This window comes from Diplotaxodon limnothrissa, linkage group LG5, assembly GCF_057381915.1.
Source record: "Diplotaxodon limnothrissa isolate DT_005_m linkage group LG5, D_limnothrissa_male_GT1.1, whole genome shotgun sequence".
NCBI lineage: Eukaryota > Metazoa > Chordata > Actinopteri > Cichliformes > Cichlidae > Diplotaxodon > Diplotaxodon limnothrissa.
Window position 1 is genome coordinate 6,405,846 of NC_140600.1, and position 14,281 is coordinate 6,420,126.

The following is a 14,281-nucleotide window of genomic DNA, read 5'->3' on the forward strand; positions in this document are numbered from 1 at the left end:
TGGGACAGAAACGGGTGAAAGGTACTTTGCTGCTTGGGTTCGGGAGCAGACCGATGGCTGTATGAAGTAGAGATCTTTGCTAATAGAATGATGAACATGAACAGATTAATCGTCTCTCGAACCTTTCGAATCGGAGAGCGGTTGCTTGGCTGTCACGCGAGGCATGCTGGGCAAGAAGAGCTGAGACTGCAGCAGCGGAGGAGCATTAAAACTCACTGCAGACACCTGGCGTATGCGAAGGATCTGTTCCTCGGTCAAGTGAACAAGGTAAAGGAAAAGAGCTGCCAGAAAGCCTCTCCAAAGTTAGTGACGGGCGGAGGAAGTCGTCTCAGAAAAGACTTTGTACTTTAGATGATAACTATATTCAAAGCTAACAATCACCAGCGTTCTAGCTTTGAAAGAAGTATCGTTTACGAAACAAAGGGCCTTAGACGCAACACCAGAAAAATAAGACGCATAAAATGCAGGGAAGCTTGAAAAAACTGAGGCTGAGGCACTGTCACACCTGTTTGGGGTAAATGGTGAAAGAGACTTTAAATATCTACCCAAAGTAAAACCAGCTACCGTGTAGGAAGGTCGGTTTATCTCACACAGTGGAAACGTCTTTCTTTAGAGTCCTCCATGTTGACATGAATCATCACACCGTTCACGCTTTCAGTCTCCCTCTATAACACATCCCAAGGCCTCTCTGCAGGATTTGTTTCTGGAGTCTGGAAAAGGCCATTAAAAGAGGGTAAATCATGGCGATAAAGGGATGCACATGGTTACCAACAACCCTTACAGTGCTGTGATTGCTTCAAGGATCTCAGAGTGTGGAGAGAAAAGATTCCCTACACAGCAACATCAGTCTTTACTTTTGGCACAAGGCAGGTCAGCACAGGGGAATCATGCTCTTGATTCACCACACCAGCTTTTACTTTTCAGTCACGTTTCTGCTGCCTGCAGTCTTACAGTTCTGTACCTGCCACTCACTGCGTGGTTTCTGCACCATTCTGAGTAAACCCTGGATGCTGATGGGCAGGTGAGCTGGTTCAGAATCATTTAAAACCAGGCCACTAGGGCTGAACGATATATCGCATTTGCGATAATATCGCGACATGATCAAGTGCAATTTTCTAACCGCAAAGGCTGCGATTATACTCTGGACATGTCCAAATTCATGGGCTGCATCCTCCTGAGGCCGCATTTGTAGACCGATTACGTCACAGCGACGTGCCGAAGGCTGTCCAAATTACTACCATATCCCAGAATTCATAGCGCGGCCCAGCCAAACTCCAGTTTCCAGCAATGGCGGCCGCTACTAAGTTTTAAAATTACTCATACTAATCTTTCTGGGTCACAAAATAAACTTTTAACATATTTTCAGGCGAGAAAGTAGTTGTGTAAACATCAAATATCTGCTCGGTTTATCAAGATATCCCATATTTGCAAAAGTGCTTCGACGTTTTCAGAGGCGTCTGCTACCCACCAGCTCGACAGCTAGCCGGGAGCTCGAGGGTTACTGATGCGGCCGAGAACGGCACAACTCCCGGCACATCATTTTCAGATCACCGCGGAGTTTCGCTGCTCGGGTTAAACGTAATATATAAGTCACTTAGACAACCTAAAAATGTTATTGTTGGGCTTTTTTCAGTGTTTTGTTTGTTCGTGAGTAAATCGGTTTGGCTGAGATTAAAGTTATTAGATTAGATAAAATAAAACTTTATTAATCCCCCGGGTGGGTTCCTCCTTGGTTTTCACACAGCTGACTAAACGTCAAACAGAAAACTTATTAAACAGAAGTATGAGACAGTCGAGAATTTACGCCAGTGTCTGGTTATATTTTAGATAGCAAGAAGCAGACGGCCGAGTTTAATAAACTCCACCGAGACAGCGGTGACGCTAATCAGAACTAGACCGTCCAATTTCACGCCTTTAAATTTTAAAGGCGTGTTTGTGTGTGTGTTTATACAATTGCTATTATGTTTGCACTTTATGTGTAATGTTACTGACTGCAGAGATCAGTAAGATGTGTGTATTTTTTATTTATTAGTTTTATTTATTTAATATTATTTTTTAATTGAATGACTGTCTAGTAGTTCACAGATGTCGAAAAACTGAGTGTGGTAAAGCCACTGATTTTGTTTATGTATATTTCTGCAATCTGCACATTGTACTGACTTTCATTTTAATGTTTACACCAGGGTTCCTTGTCAGCACTTTATGCTCAGATGTTTGTAAGCTAAAAATAAACTATTGTGTATGTTCAAATATACTGTTGTGATTGAAGAAGTTAAATAAAAATGTCAGTCATCAATTCATGCATCACCTCATGTCATCATAACAGAGGTCTGTCTTCCAGGAAAGAACAGTTTAAAATTAATGTAATATAGTATTGGCCATACTATATGATGTATTGCTTGTCTTTGTTTAATAATACAGAAGACAAAGACCTTAAAAAATAATCGCATATCGCATCGCAATCGCAATATTGGGGCAAAAAATCGCAATTAGATTATTTTCCATAATCGTTCAGCCCTACAGGCCACAGTCAGAATTACAGACATGACCTTTTTCTCCTTTCTCATAGTTAATATGAACATCAGCTTTATCTGCAGGATTTCATGCTTCACACTGTCACCACATGATGGATTAGAAGCATATAACTATATAACACAAAAATATGACTTGGACGGTAACATAGATGCATAACCCTGTTACGATCTCTAAAAAGGCCTGTTTCGTTCTCCAGGCTGAGGTCTTCCCTTATCCAGAAATTGGAAATGATGAGGTGGAGGAGATAAAGCAGCTTGTTGCACCGGTAGAGAAGTTCTTCAGTGATGATGGTGAGGTGGGAATTGAGTACATGCACGTGATTAATGACTTTCAGATATGATTTATCAGAGGAATTAAATGACTGACATTGGAATTGCTGGATTTTGTTTGTTTTTGTTTTGGGGTTTCTTTGCCAGTTGACTCAGCAAAAATTGACAGAGAGGCCACAATTCCCCTGGAGACTCTGCAGGGGTTGAAGGATCTCGGGCTGTTTGGAATCATGATTCCTGAAGAATACGGTGAGATGATTTTAACAAAGCCCTTCTAAAAGATAGTCTCGTGTCTCGGGATCCATCTGAAAATATGAGTGAAAATTGATTTCAAAGCATTTTTGAGATGAACTTTAACTCCACCCGACTTTGCCCCAAAGTGAAGTTAGAAGTTAAGAGCAATGTTCTGGACATTATACTAATACTTTGATCTGTGTTGTTACTTATTTTTACATTCTTTTATTTAGGGTATTTTTTTAAGGACGACACCTCCCTCATATAATTTGTGTGACTATGTAGCTTTTATACACAACTCTTCTAAGGCTACTAGTTAGTTTCAACATTGCACTATACATAACAGATGGATGCAGCTCCTTCTTTCTGAAAAGCAAAGCCGGTGAAGCAGTGCCTGAAACTTGCACTCTTTTCATTGGCCAGCAGAGGGCAACTTCCTCCTGTGGTTGCAGAAAAGAAGTCTGATTGTGTGGACACCCGTAGTGGCATTTATTTCAACTCACTTTTATTTATTTATATATTTATACAGCACCAAATCACAAGAACAGTCACCTCAAGGTATTTTATATTGGCAGACCCTACAAAAATACATACAGAGAAAAACCCAACAATCATATGACCCCCTGTGAGCAAGCACTTTGGCAACAGTGGGAAGGAAAAACTCCCTTTTAACAGGAAGAAACCTCCGGCAGAACCAGGCTCAGGGAGGGGCGGGGCCATCTGCTGCAACCGGTTGGGGTGAGAGAAAGAAGACAGGATAAAAGACATGCTGTGGAAGAGAGACAGAGGTTAACAACAGATATGATTCAATGCAGAGAGGTCTGTTAATACATAGTGAGTGAGAAAGGTGACTGAAGAAGAAAAACTCAATGCATCATGGGAATGCCCCGGCAGCCTACGTCTATTGCAGCATAACTAAGGGAGGATTCAGGGTCACCTGGTCCAGCCCTAACTATATGCTTTAGCAAAAAGGAAAGTTTTAAGCCTAAACTTGAAAGTAGAGATAGTGTCTGTCTCCTGAATCCAAACTGGAAGCTGGTTCCACAGAAGAGGGGCCTGAAAACTGAAGGCTCTGCCTCACATTCTACTTTTAAATACTCGTGGAACAACAAGTAGGCCTGCAGAGCGAGAGCGAAGTGCTCTAATAGGGTGATATGGTACTACAAGGTCATTAAGATAAGATGGGGCCTGATTATTTAAGACCTTGTATGTGAGGAGCAGGATTTTGAATTCAATTCTGGATTTAACAGGAAGCCAATGAAGGGAAGCCAAAACAGGAGAAATCTGCTCTCTCTTTCTAGTCCCTGTCAGGACTCTTGCTGCAGCATTTTGGATTAACTGAAGGCTTTTCAGTGAGGAAGTAATAAATGCATGAACTAGTTTTTCAGCGTCACTCTGAGACAGGATATTTCTAATTTTAGAGATGTTGCGCAAATGGAAGAACGCAGTCTTACATATTTGTTTAATATGTGCGTTGAAGGACATGTCCTGGTCAAAAATGACTCCAAGGTTCCTCACAGCGTTACTGGAGGCCAAGGTAATGCCATCCAGAGTAAGAATCTGGTTAGATACCATATTTCTAAGCTTTTCAGGGCCGAGTACAATAACCTCAGTTTGATCTGAATTAAGAAGTAGAAAGTTAGCGGCCATCCAGGTCTTTATGTCTTTAAGACATTCCTGCAGTTTAACTAATTGGTGTGTGTTATCTGGCTTCATGCATAGCAGTGAAAATGTATGTGATGCCTTCTAATGATACTTCCTAATGGAAGCATATATAATGTAAACAGAATTGGTCCTAGCACTGAACCCTGTGGAACTCCATAATTAAACTTGGTGTGTAATTGGATATGATACAAACCACAACCACCAACCTTTGGTTTCTCAGTCAGACCCACATTTAGCTCATAACAGCTGGTTTCAGAAAACCAAGATGGCAACATTCAAAGCATGACGTCACAGTGGCTGGATCCATATTTTATATATAATCTATGGTTTCAAGCTAGTGATTTACACTAATGTGCTGGAGCTGTCCTTCATTTCTTTACATTCTGCTCAGAAAATGGGAAATACACGGAGAGATTTATTGAAATGTGTAAACATAACAAACACAGTTTGTACAATTCCAATAATGTTGGAACTCCATATTCGTATGACTGTCTGAACTATCTCAGGCAGCTTTGTTTAAGTGTTCTTCAGGAATATCTCTCCAGGCTGTTTGGATGATATTCAAAGCTCTTGTTTGGATGTCGGCTGCCTTTCGTTCTGTGTTGATGATCTCGATAATGTTGGGGTCTGGGCTCTAGGGAGGCCAGTGCATGACCTATAGTGTGCACTGCGTCTTTGTCTCTCCAGGTATGGCTTTACTGCGCTGCTACTGTGTTTGGATTCATTATCATGCTAAAAAATGAGGCAGTTGTCAATCAGATGCTTTCCAGATGGTATTACATCTGGTCAGGAGGTTGCAAGCTAGTGTTCACTTAGTGCCAGCCAACACTGGATAATGGAAGGGTTGCATCAGGAACTACATCTGGCATCATATCTGTGCCAAATCAAATATGTAGCTGCACCCACTGCGGGGATTTAACTTCCCAGAACATTTTTTTTAATGTATGTCAGTTTAAAACAAAGCATTCATCTCGTGGCATGGCTGATGACAATTGTATGGTATTAGAGAGAAGCCCAGCAATCCCCTGTAATCAAGCACTTTGCAACTGTGGGGAGGAAGAACTCCTTTTTAATTGGCATATCCAGGCTCAGTGATGGCAGCCATCTGCTATGGCAGGTCTGGTGTTGAGGATAGACAGAAGAAGAAGAAGATCACAGACTCTACAAACAGCTTTGTTTTACACATGGAGACATGAATCCCAGAGCGCAGTTTAAAATACTGAAATACTGTTTGAATGGACTTTAAACATTTAACGTCATTACTTTATGAGTATATTAGTATGTTATCTGCTGTTAATCAGCAGCGTTTCAAGTATCAGGTCAGTATATTTGGGTGTATTTTATGGCACAAGAGGTTCAATTAAGCTCTCACACTTGACATCTAAATGGTACTCTGTCTGAGCTCAGCGCAGAAATGCTTTAATGAACAGGTGGCATGCTGTTAGATTTAGATATGGTTCCTGCCTCAGTGCAGCTTCTACACGTACAGATTCAAGTCAAAGCTACATATCGACCGTAGTGGGGTTTCCCTGAAACATCACTACGATCCTGACTTCATCATGGCTCCACAGCTGTCTCTCTGACACATCCATGCTAGATGGAAATGCAGAAACTGCCCCACTGCGAGACACAGTGGGGCAGTTTCTGTTTTTATTGTTTATCATTTGTTTTTCAATCCCAGGGGGTCTTGGATTATCCCACACCATTTATGCACGACTGAATGAGATCATTGCCTTAGACGGCTCCATCGCCGTCACACTGGCTGCTCATCAAGCCATTGGACTGAAGGTAAAAATACAATACGGAGTTGTGTCTGCAATGTGGACAATCTGGAGGATTTGCTAACACATTTGTGGGCTCTCAGGGGATCCTGATAGCAGGCAATGAAGCCCAGAAGAAAAAGTATCTGCCCAAGCTGGCCTCAGGGGAGCACATCGCAGCTTTCTGTCTGACAGAGCCCGGAAGGTAAAGAACACCATGCACATGTCATCCGCAGCGTTCTCCTCTGTGGCTCCAACTCTGCTCATACAGCAGTGAAGCACAGTCTGATGAACACAAATAACAGGTTATCTCTACACCCACTGGCCACTTCATTAGGTACACCTGTTGAACTATTATTAGAACAAATATCTGATCGTCCAGTCACAAGGCAGCAACTCAATATCAGAGTCATTTAGGCATATAAACTCGTTCAAACCCAGCATCAGAGTGGGGAAGAAGGGTGGTTTTAGTGCCGTTGAATGTGGCCTGGATCTTGTATCTCAGAAACTACTAGGATTGTCTCATACAACCATCTGTAGGGTTTAGTCAGAAAAAGAGAAACTATCCAGTGAGTGACAGCTGCCTGCGAGAAAATGTCAGAGGAGAGTCGCCAAACTGCTGTGAGCTAAAAGGAAGGCAACAGTAACTCAAACAAACACTCACTATGCAGAAGAACATAGCTCTATGAACACACAACATTTTGAACCTTGAAGCAGATGTGGTACAACAGCAGAAAAGCTAACAAACAGAAAGCTGAAGCTACATTTCACACAGGTTTAACAAAGCTGGACAGGAGAAGACTAGTAAAACATCTGAGGTAGGCGGCGTGGCCCCTCTAATTTTTGAATAAGATAACCTGAGAACGAGGTGACGTAGGTACAGCTACTGAAAATCTCAGACGAGCAGTGATCCTGGAGATCTTGACCTCAAAATCAGATGTCAGCTTTCCTAAAAATCACATTTATTCTACGTTTGCATCTACTAGGGGGCTGTGGGGTAGCCTGGCAACTGTCAGTAGACTCCCAGTATGAAAACTGTCAGTGTGCGTCAGGCTCCATCCAGGTAACTGGCTGCAGTTTACGTTTTAAAACCCAGCAACCTGAAAATAAGCGTCTCAGCTGATTGTATCTGCAGGTTCATTCTCAGTCACTGCTCAGCGTTGACGCCCACAGGGCACCAAACGGTGGTTAAAGATGGCGGTTACAGGATTCAGGACACTGTACAGAGCACCATGATTACAGCCTAAATCAGGACATTGTTTAATCAAGATAAAGACTGATGTCACAGATGTTGAATCACTTCCCAATGACTTTAGAAACACTATGTATTTATAGAGACCATTAGCTGTTTGGATTGGACTCCACAGAAACACCCACAGAACCCGTGTTCCCACTTTTCCTTCCTCTGATTAGTACTTGGTGATAAAGGCTCATTGTGTTATTTGCTTGAAGTGAACTAAACAGTGAGGTTGTTTTCAAATCACTGCAAGCCAAAGTCATCATTGAAAACCCAATGTGATGCATCAGCCAGCGTTAACACAGTGATGATGGCATCTACGCCATGTGCCTGAGCACGTAGCTGTCTTTGCTCCACTGACACTCAGCCTGTCCGTTACAGTGGCAGTGACGCAGCCTCCATTCAGACCCGTGCAACCCTGTCTGAAGATGGAAAACATTACCTGATCAACGGCTCCAAGGTGAGAGGAACAGTTTCCACCAAGTTTTAATTCAGACTTCAACTCAGCCTCTGACTGAAGCTCCTGACTTGAATCATGTTGTCAGATCTGGATTTCAAACGGAGGCATGGCGGACATCATGACCGTGTTCGCCAGGACTGAGGTGGAAGTAGATGGTGTAAAGAAAGACAAGATATCTGCATTCATCGTGGAGAGGGCTTTTGGAGGGATCGCCAGCGGCAAGCCTGAGGACAAACTGGGCATCAGGGGATCCAACAGTAAGCCTTTCATCAACACTTAAAGGCAGTTTGATAGACGCTGGGCCATTTTCATGTCATTTATGTTTCAACGCTGTAACCTTTCAGCCTGTGAGCTGTCCTTCGATAATGTCCCAGTACCAGTAGAGAACGTGATCGGAGAAATTGGAGGTGGATTTAAGGTAAGCTCTAAAGCCAGCTTCATCTGTCTACACAACGGAGATTCTGTAATATTTGTAAACATGTGCTGCGTGTCGGACAGATCGCCATGAACATCCTGAACTCGGGGAGGTTCAGTATGGGCAGCTCCTGTGCTGGAATGATTAAAAAGCTGATCGGTAAGCACTCAGCTGTTGTTTTAACTGGGTAGCGGTTGTGAGTGTTTTAAGTTTATTAAGTCTGGCTTCTCTGTCTGGCCTTCTGTAGAGCTGACATCTGAGTATGCCGCTACCAGGAAGCAGTTTAACAAAAGCCTGAGTGAGTTTGGTATGATCCAGGTATGCTCTCCCCTCACTTGGAAGCTTGTGACACCTTCCAGTCTGATCAGAAGTGACTAAATACTGTGATTTCTATGCTTTCTGTAGGAGAAGTTTGCAATGATGGCCCTCAATGCCTTCGTGATGGAGAGCATGGCATACCTGACAGCAGGGATGATGGACAGACCGGGCGTTCCAGACTGTTCTCTGGAGGCAGCCATGGTCAAGGTACCACTTGCTCTGTCGTCTGTGTTCAGGTGAAACTTTTATGAAACTACTCACGGTGTGTGTTCCTCATCTTCGGTACAGGTGTTCAGCTCGGAGGGAGGCTGGATTTGTGTGAGCGAGGCTCTTCAGGTGCTCGGAGGTCTGGGTTATACCAAGAACTATCCCTTTGAGCGCTTCGTCAGGGACTGCCGCATCCTGCCCATCTTTGAGGTACTCATACATAAGTGTTTAAACTCTGAGGGCTAGATATAGTCTTGGTTTGTGCTAGAGTGAAACCGTATGTATTTGTTTCCTTTTCAAAAAACGAATCTTGCCTGCCCTTCAGCTTTTTGCCCAGCCATAGTTAAGATGAACTCTGTGCCCCCCTCTCCTCTCCATGACACACATCAAAAAACTGTTAACAGTTCATTTGTTAAACCTTGTCTTCCAAACTGTAATGCTGTATCAAATCCCAGTATTTTTATGGTCATTGGGAATTTGAATCTTCTGCTTAACCTTGTCAGGGTCGCTGGAGCCGATCCCAGCTGTCTTAGGGCGAGAGGCAGGGTACACCCTGGACAGGTCACCAGTCTGTTACAGGGCTAACAACACATAGAGACAAACAAACATTTGCACTCACATTCACACCTATTATCCTAACCCCACTAACTGCATGTCTTTGGACTGTGGGAGGAAGCCGGTACCCGGAGAGAACCCATACAAATATGGGATAAACATGCAAACTCTACACAGAAAGGCCCCAGAACTGGAACTGGAATTGAACTCAGGACGTCCTTGCTGTGAGGCAACCACTGTGCTGCCAAATTTAAAATCCTTGTGTGAAAGATACTGGACTGTTGAGACGGTTCATTCTGTCAGCAACCACCAGGTGGCATATTTTACTGTTGAAACAAAGCTCTTAATAGATGAAATTGAAGTAAACAGTTAATTTTGAGGTGAAACACATCATCTTCGGGCACTTTACATAGAAAGCTCCAGACCCATCATTATCAAAGCCCTTCACTGTGTCAGTCAGTCACACTCACTGTTACTGATAGAAAGTTTAAAATTTGAAAATACAATGTAGCAAAATTCCCTGCTTACCTACAGCAGAGAATCCCACACACTCCTACACGCACACCTGCGGGGTACAGTGCGAGGGAAGTTCAACGCGGCCATCCGTTCTTCGTTAGTCAGAGATAACAGGTTTCACTTTGGTGGTTATTGACTGTGCAGCTGAGGTCGGCTTGGTTTGTGTGTTCTGTGATTAGAATCAAGTGTATAAACATTTTCTGCATCACCAAATCAGTACATGTAACTTTACAGCTGGGCTTCATTTGTGATGTGAGTATGGTACAGCCTAACAGCCTGCACGAATAAAACGTGCTCCCCAGCAGAGAATCAGCATTTCACTTAAGACATGCAGTAAATAAAAGAAATCGTTAAAACGTCACGTTTCCAGCTGATTTTGAAAGCAAAACATTGCCTGCTCACAACCGAGTTCTCTGTTCAACCATCAGAGAGCCATTTCCCGTGACACAGAAAACTCTTAACTTAAGTCCAATTCCACTGTTTGCTCACAGGGTACCAATGAAATCCTGAGGATGTACATCGCTCTCACTGGAATGCAGTACGCTGGCAAAATCCTCACAGGGAAAATAAAGTAAGAATCTGAAGGTGTTGTTGAGGTTTGAAGGTTTTTGCTTTTAAGTCCTACATCGCCCCTTCTGTTAGTTGTGTTGTGTTCACACTTCCTAAGAAAAATATGGAGCTGTTTGCCTGTGCTTAGAGGCACGTGGTTGTTTGTGCCCTCAGGGAGATGAAGAAAGGAAATATAGGTCTTGCGATAGGCATGGTCGGCAAGAAACTGAGGACCTCGCTTGGAGCTTCAGTAGACCTCGGCCTGACGGGGAAAGATGGAGTGGTGCATCCCAGCTTGGAAGTAAGAGAATTGTGGTGTTAGATGAGTGAAGTGTTTTTTGTCGAAGCTCTTCAATCTTCTGTTTCCGTTTGCAGGACAGTGCAAAGAAGCTGGAGCAGAACGTCAGCCTGTTTGGGTCGACTGTGGAGAGCCTGCTCTACAGATATGGAAAGGTAGCGTTTGATTCTGGAAAAGCAGCTGTGGGATTTTCCCGCTCAAAGCTTTCCAGTTTCTATGAGCAAATTTCCCATTCATCATGTAAATATGAAAGTTGTTTCATAATGAGCGGTGGTGTTTGTCTGTTACACAGCTGCTTCAAATTGTGTTTCGCGACTGTGCTTTTGTAATCACAGCTTTACCCAAAGAAGCTATAAACCTTTTGGTAGCCGGAAAGTTTTCCAGATTCTGTTCCTGTATCATTTGACTGGTTTAGATCCAGCACACACAAACTTTCCTCAGAGGACTTAAATGTTTGCCAAGAGTTTGAATATCGAAGTTCAGGCTGCTTACATGTAAGAAAATAAGCAGTGAAAAGTTTAAAGGCTAACAGCACATGCAAATCATTTCTTCTTCTCTTTAATGATATTTTCAGGAAATTGGGACAAAGCTATTAAAGAAGATGGTCTCATTGCAGGCAGGGTGGAGGAACTGATGCATTTAAGTAGAAAATTGTTGCTATGGATCAAAGCCGTGCTCTAACAGCTCATGCTGTAATTGTACAGTGTCATTACAGGACTGATTATCTGTAGTGTTACAATGCAGGGAAAACTCATTCCTTAGCTCTACGTGTTAACTGCCCATCAGCCCCAAGCTGCTATTTCACTCTGAAATCTAGATGGAAATGGAAACTATGTCAGTTTATTCATTTGATTAGTTTTACTCACATGTTTTACCCATGGCAACAGGACAACAATAAAGCTCGATGCTAGTTAACCGTGTGCTTCTTCAGTACTTGCACAGTGACTCGACTAGGTTTTCGTCACTAAAATACAAAAGCTAAAGTTGAGGTAACTGTCCCTCACATGTCTCTCCTCCTCTCCCCCGATGATGTCAGACCATAGTGGACGAACAGCTCGTCCTGAAGAGGGTGGCAGACGTGCTGATCCACATGTACGCTATGACAGCCGTCCTGTCCAGAGCGAGCCGCTCCATTAGCATCGGCCTCAGGAATCACGACCACGAGGTTTGTACGCTCTGTGCACACTCACACAGTTTAGAAGTCTCGCACACGCAGAATAAATATTCATATTGAACTTGTTTGTTTGCCACAACGAGAGCAGTTTTCCATCGATCTCATAGGATTTCTGTACACATCACTTCCTCTGTGTTTACGCTGTTTAAGGCTGACAGTAAACAGCTGCCTCACTTAGCCCACACTATAAGCATCGGTATGTTCACTGCAGAGCCTGCAGCAGCCCAGCTCACACCTACAGCGGCTGAGTTAATGTTTTCACGTGCGTGAGGAGTCTGTAAAGAATTGGAGTTTACACAACTGTAATTTCAGCTTGCGTCTTAGTGTTGGAGGAAAATGCAGCAGGTGAAATTTTGAGCCATGCCAACCACTTCTGGACAACATTTCAACACGAATGCTAGAGAACTGCTCATCCACATTTATCGTAAGAAACTAAAGACAAAAAGATTCAGATTAAATCATGTTCACTTGTCCAGCTGTCTCTGTAGGACCCACTTTGAGTTTTCGACCGTCAGCATGAGGACACTTTGGTTACAAGTAGTTTCTTTTGGCAGTGTTTCCCTTGAACGGCTCATTGGAGGGGCCTAACCGGACAAACTTTCTCAACGTATGACGAATCACATTCAGCAAAGCACTTACTCAGGTCCCCAGTAACACACATGCCACGTACACATGAAGTGGACCGGATGTAGAGCTTCCTGATTTATTAGTAAGATGCAAGAAGAAAATCTCCCAAACATGCAGTGCAGTCACACTCTGCTGTTGGCCAAACACTCAAGACTTTCACACTAACAGCAGCATAAAGCAGGATATGTCTCAGCTCTTTGAGGTGAATTACAAATTTAGTCACACAGCCAATCTTATCAAATTTAATCCTTTTTCATTATCGTATTGTGTAATTGTTTTGAACTGTGTGTGTGTACACAAACGTCTACCCTAGTTATTGATATGGTATAGTGCTTTATTTGTGAGTTTGATGGTTACCACCCAAACTGATGTTTGTGGCTAGACTAGTTCTTTGACATCACACAGATGAGGTTTCTACAGGAGCACATGTCATCATTCACACATTTCAGAGTCTAGCAGCTCGTGTGAAGTTTACTTTGGATGGTTCCAGCATTACGGCTCATAATCAAAGTCCCCACGGAGAATTTGAACGTGATTTTTATTCCTCACTATTAGGCTCTATTAAATCGTATAATCTTATCTGGTGTGGTTTGTTTTGGCTGTTTTCACTTACTGCAGGACAGCGGTTCCTTCTGCAAACAATTAAAACAGCTCCACGTCTGTTATTCTCTATTTGTGTGTTTTTCTTTTCTTTTTTTCCTTTCACTTGCTGACGTGTTTAATTAGGCTTTTGATCAGCTTGTGTTTAGACTTGTTAAATAAAACTCGCCGTCACTTTTATTACTTTCACTTTACTATTTGATCGAGGTAAAAGCTGTAGCACACTACCTTCATTTGAACAGCGGTTGTTCCTGGAGCAGATTTAGGTGAAGGGCAGGACGATGGAGTGTAAAGACGACTGAAAAAGAGTCCTGTTCGTAATGAGAAACAGCGATGCAAAACAAAACCTCAACACAAAGACTTTAAGAAAGAAAGCCTTTAAAGAGGGCAGCGAATGCTTCATATTATCCTCTGTGTTTCAGATGGGCAGCGCTGTGCTGTCTCTGCACTGTAGTTAAAAGCCATAAATGTGAGGGTGCACGCAATACACCTTTGGTTTTCAGTAATTATGTGTACAGTATTTGCAGATAGAGGTGCCAAATGTTTACTGGTGTTGCTTTTTTAGGTGCTGCTTGCGAACACATTCTGCAACGATGCCTTCTTTAAGAACAATTACTGGATGGTTCAGCTGCAAAAACGTAAGTACAACACAAAACGGTAATTGAGAACAGCACCGTGATCCGTGTGGGACTTTTTTTTTTTCTTCTTTCAGCAACATCTTAGTACAAAAGACTTGCATGTGTTGTGGAATTTCCCCACCAAACAGCACATACCAACACTGGAACCACCCGCTGCTTTTCATTTTCACACCGTGCACTTTTTTAATGACCTCTAAGCTAACCAGCGCTATGATCAAGTGCTG

General features: G+C 42.9%; 1 protein-coding gene across 1 annotated transcript in view; it reads left to right on the forward strand.

Annotated features, from left to right (window-relative positions):
* acad9 (acyl-CoA dehydrogenase family, member 9) overlaps positions 1 to 14,281 on the forward strand; it is a 16,314-nt gene continuing 2,033 nt past the window's right edge. Inside the window, exons 1-17 of the mRNA XM_085352985.1 lie at positions 1 to 267; positions 2,732 to 2,825; positions 2,952 to 3,053; positions 6,385 to 6,491; positions 6,568 to 6,668; positions 8,082 to 8,160; positions 8,246 to 8,417; positions 8,505 to 8,578; positions 8,659 to 8,734; positions 8,823 to 8,893; positions 8,981 to 9,100; positions 9,182 to 9,310; positions 10,663 to 10,742; positions 10,895 to 11,021; positions 11,096 to 11,173; positions 12,055 to 12,183; positions 13,985 to 14,057. Of these exons, the coding sequence (XP_085209111.1) occupies positions 88 to 267; positions 2,732 to 2,825; positions 2,952 to 3,053; positions 6,385 to 6,491; positions 6,568 to 6,668; positions 8,082 to 8,160; positions 8,246 to 8,417; positions 8,505 to 8,578; positions 8,659 to 8,734; positions 8,823 to 8,893; positions 8,981 to 9,100; positions 9,182 to 9,310; positions 10,663 to 10,742; positions 10,895 to 11,021; positions 11,096 to 11,173; positions 12,055 to 12,183; positions 13,985 to 14,057 (1,792 nt within the window). The 5' untranslated portion in view covers positions 1 to 87. The remainder of the gene's footprint in view (positions 268 to 2,731; positions 2,826 to 2,951; positions 3,054 to 6,384; positions 6,492 to 6,567; positions 6,669 to 8,081; positions 8,161 to 8,245; positions 8,418 to 8,504; positions 8,579 to 8,658; positions 8,735 to 8,822; positions 8,894 to 8,980; positions 9,101 to 9,181; positions 9,311 to 10,662; positions 10,743 to 10,894; positions 11,022 to 11,095; positions 11,174 to 12,054; positions 12,184 to 13,984; positions 14,058 to 14,281) is intronic.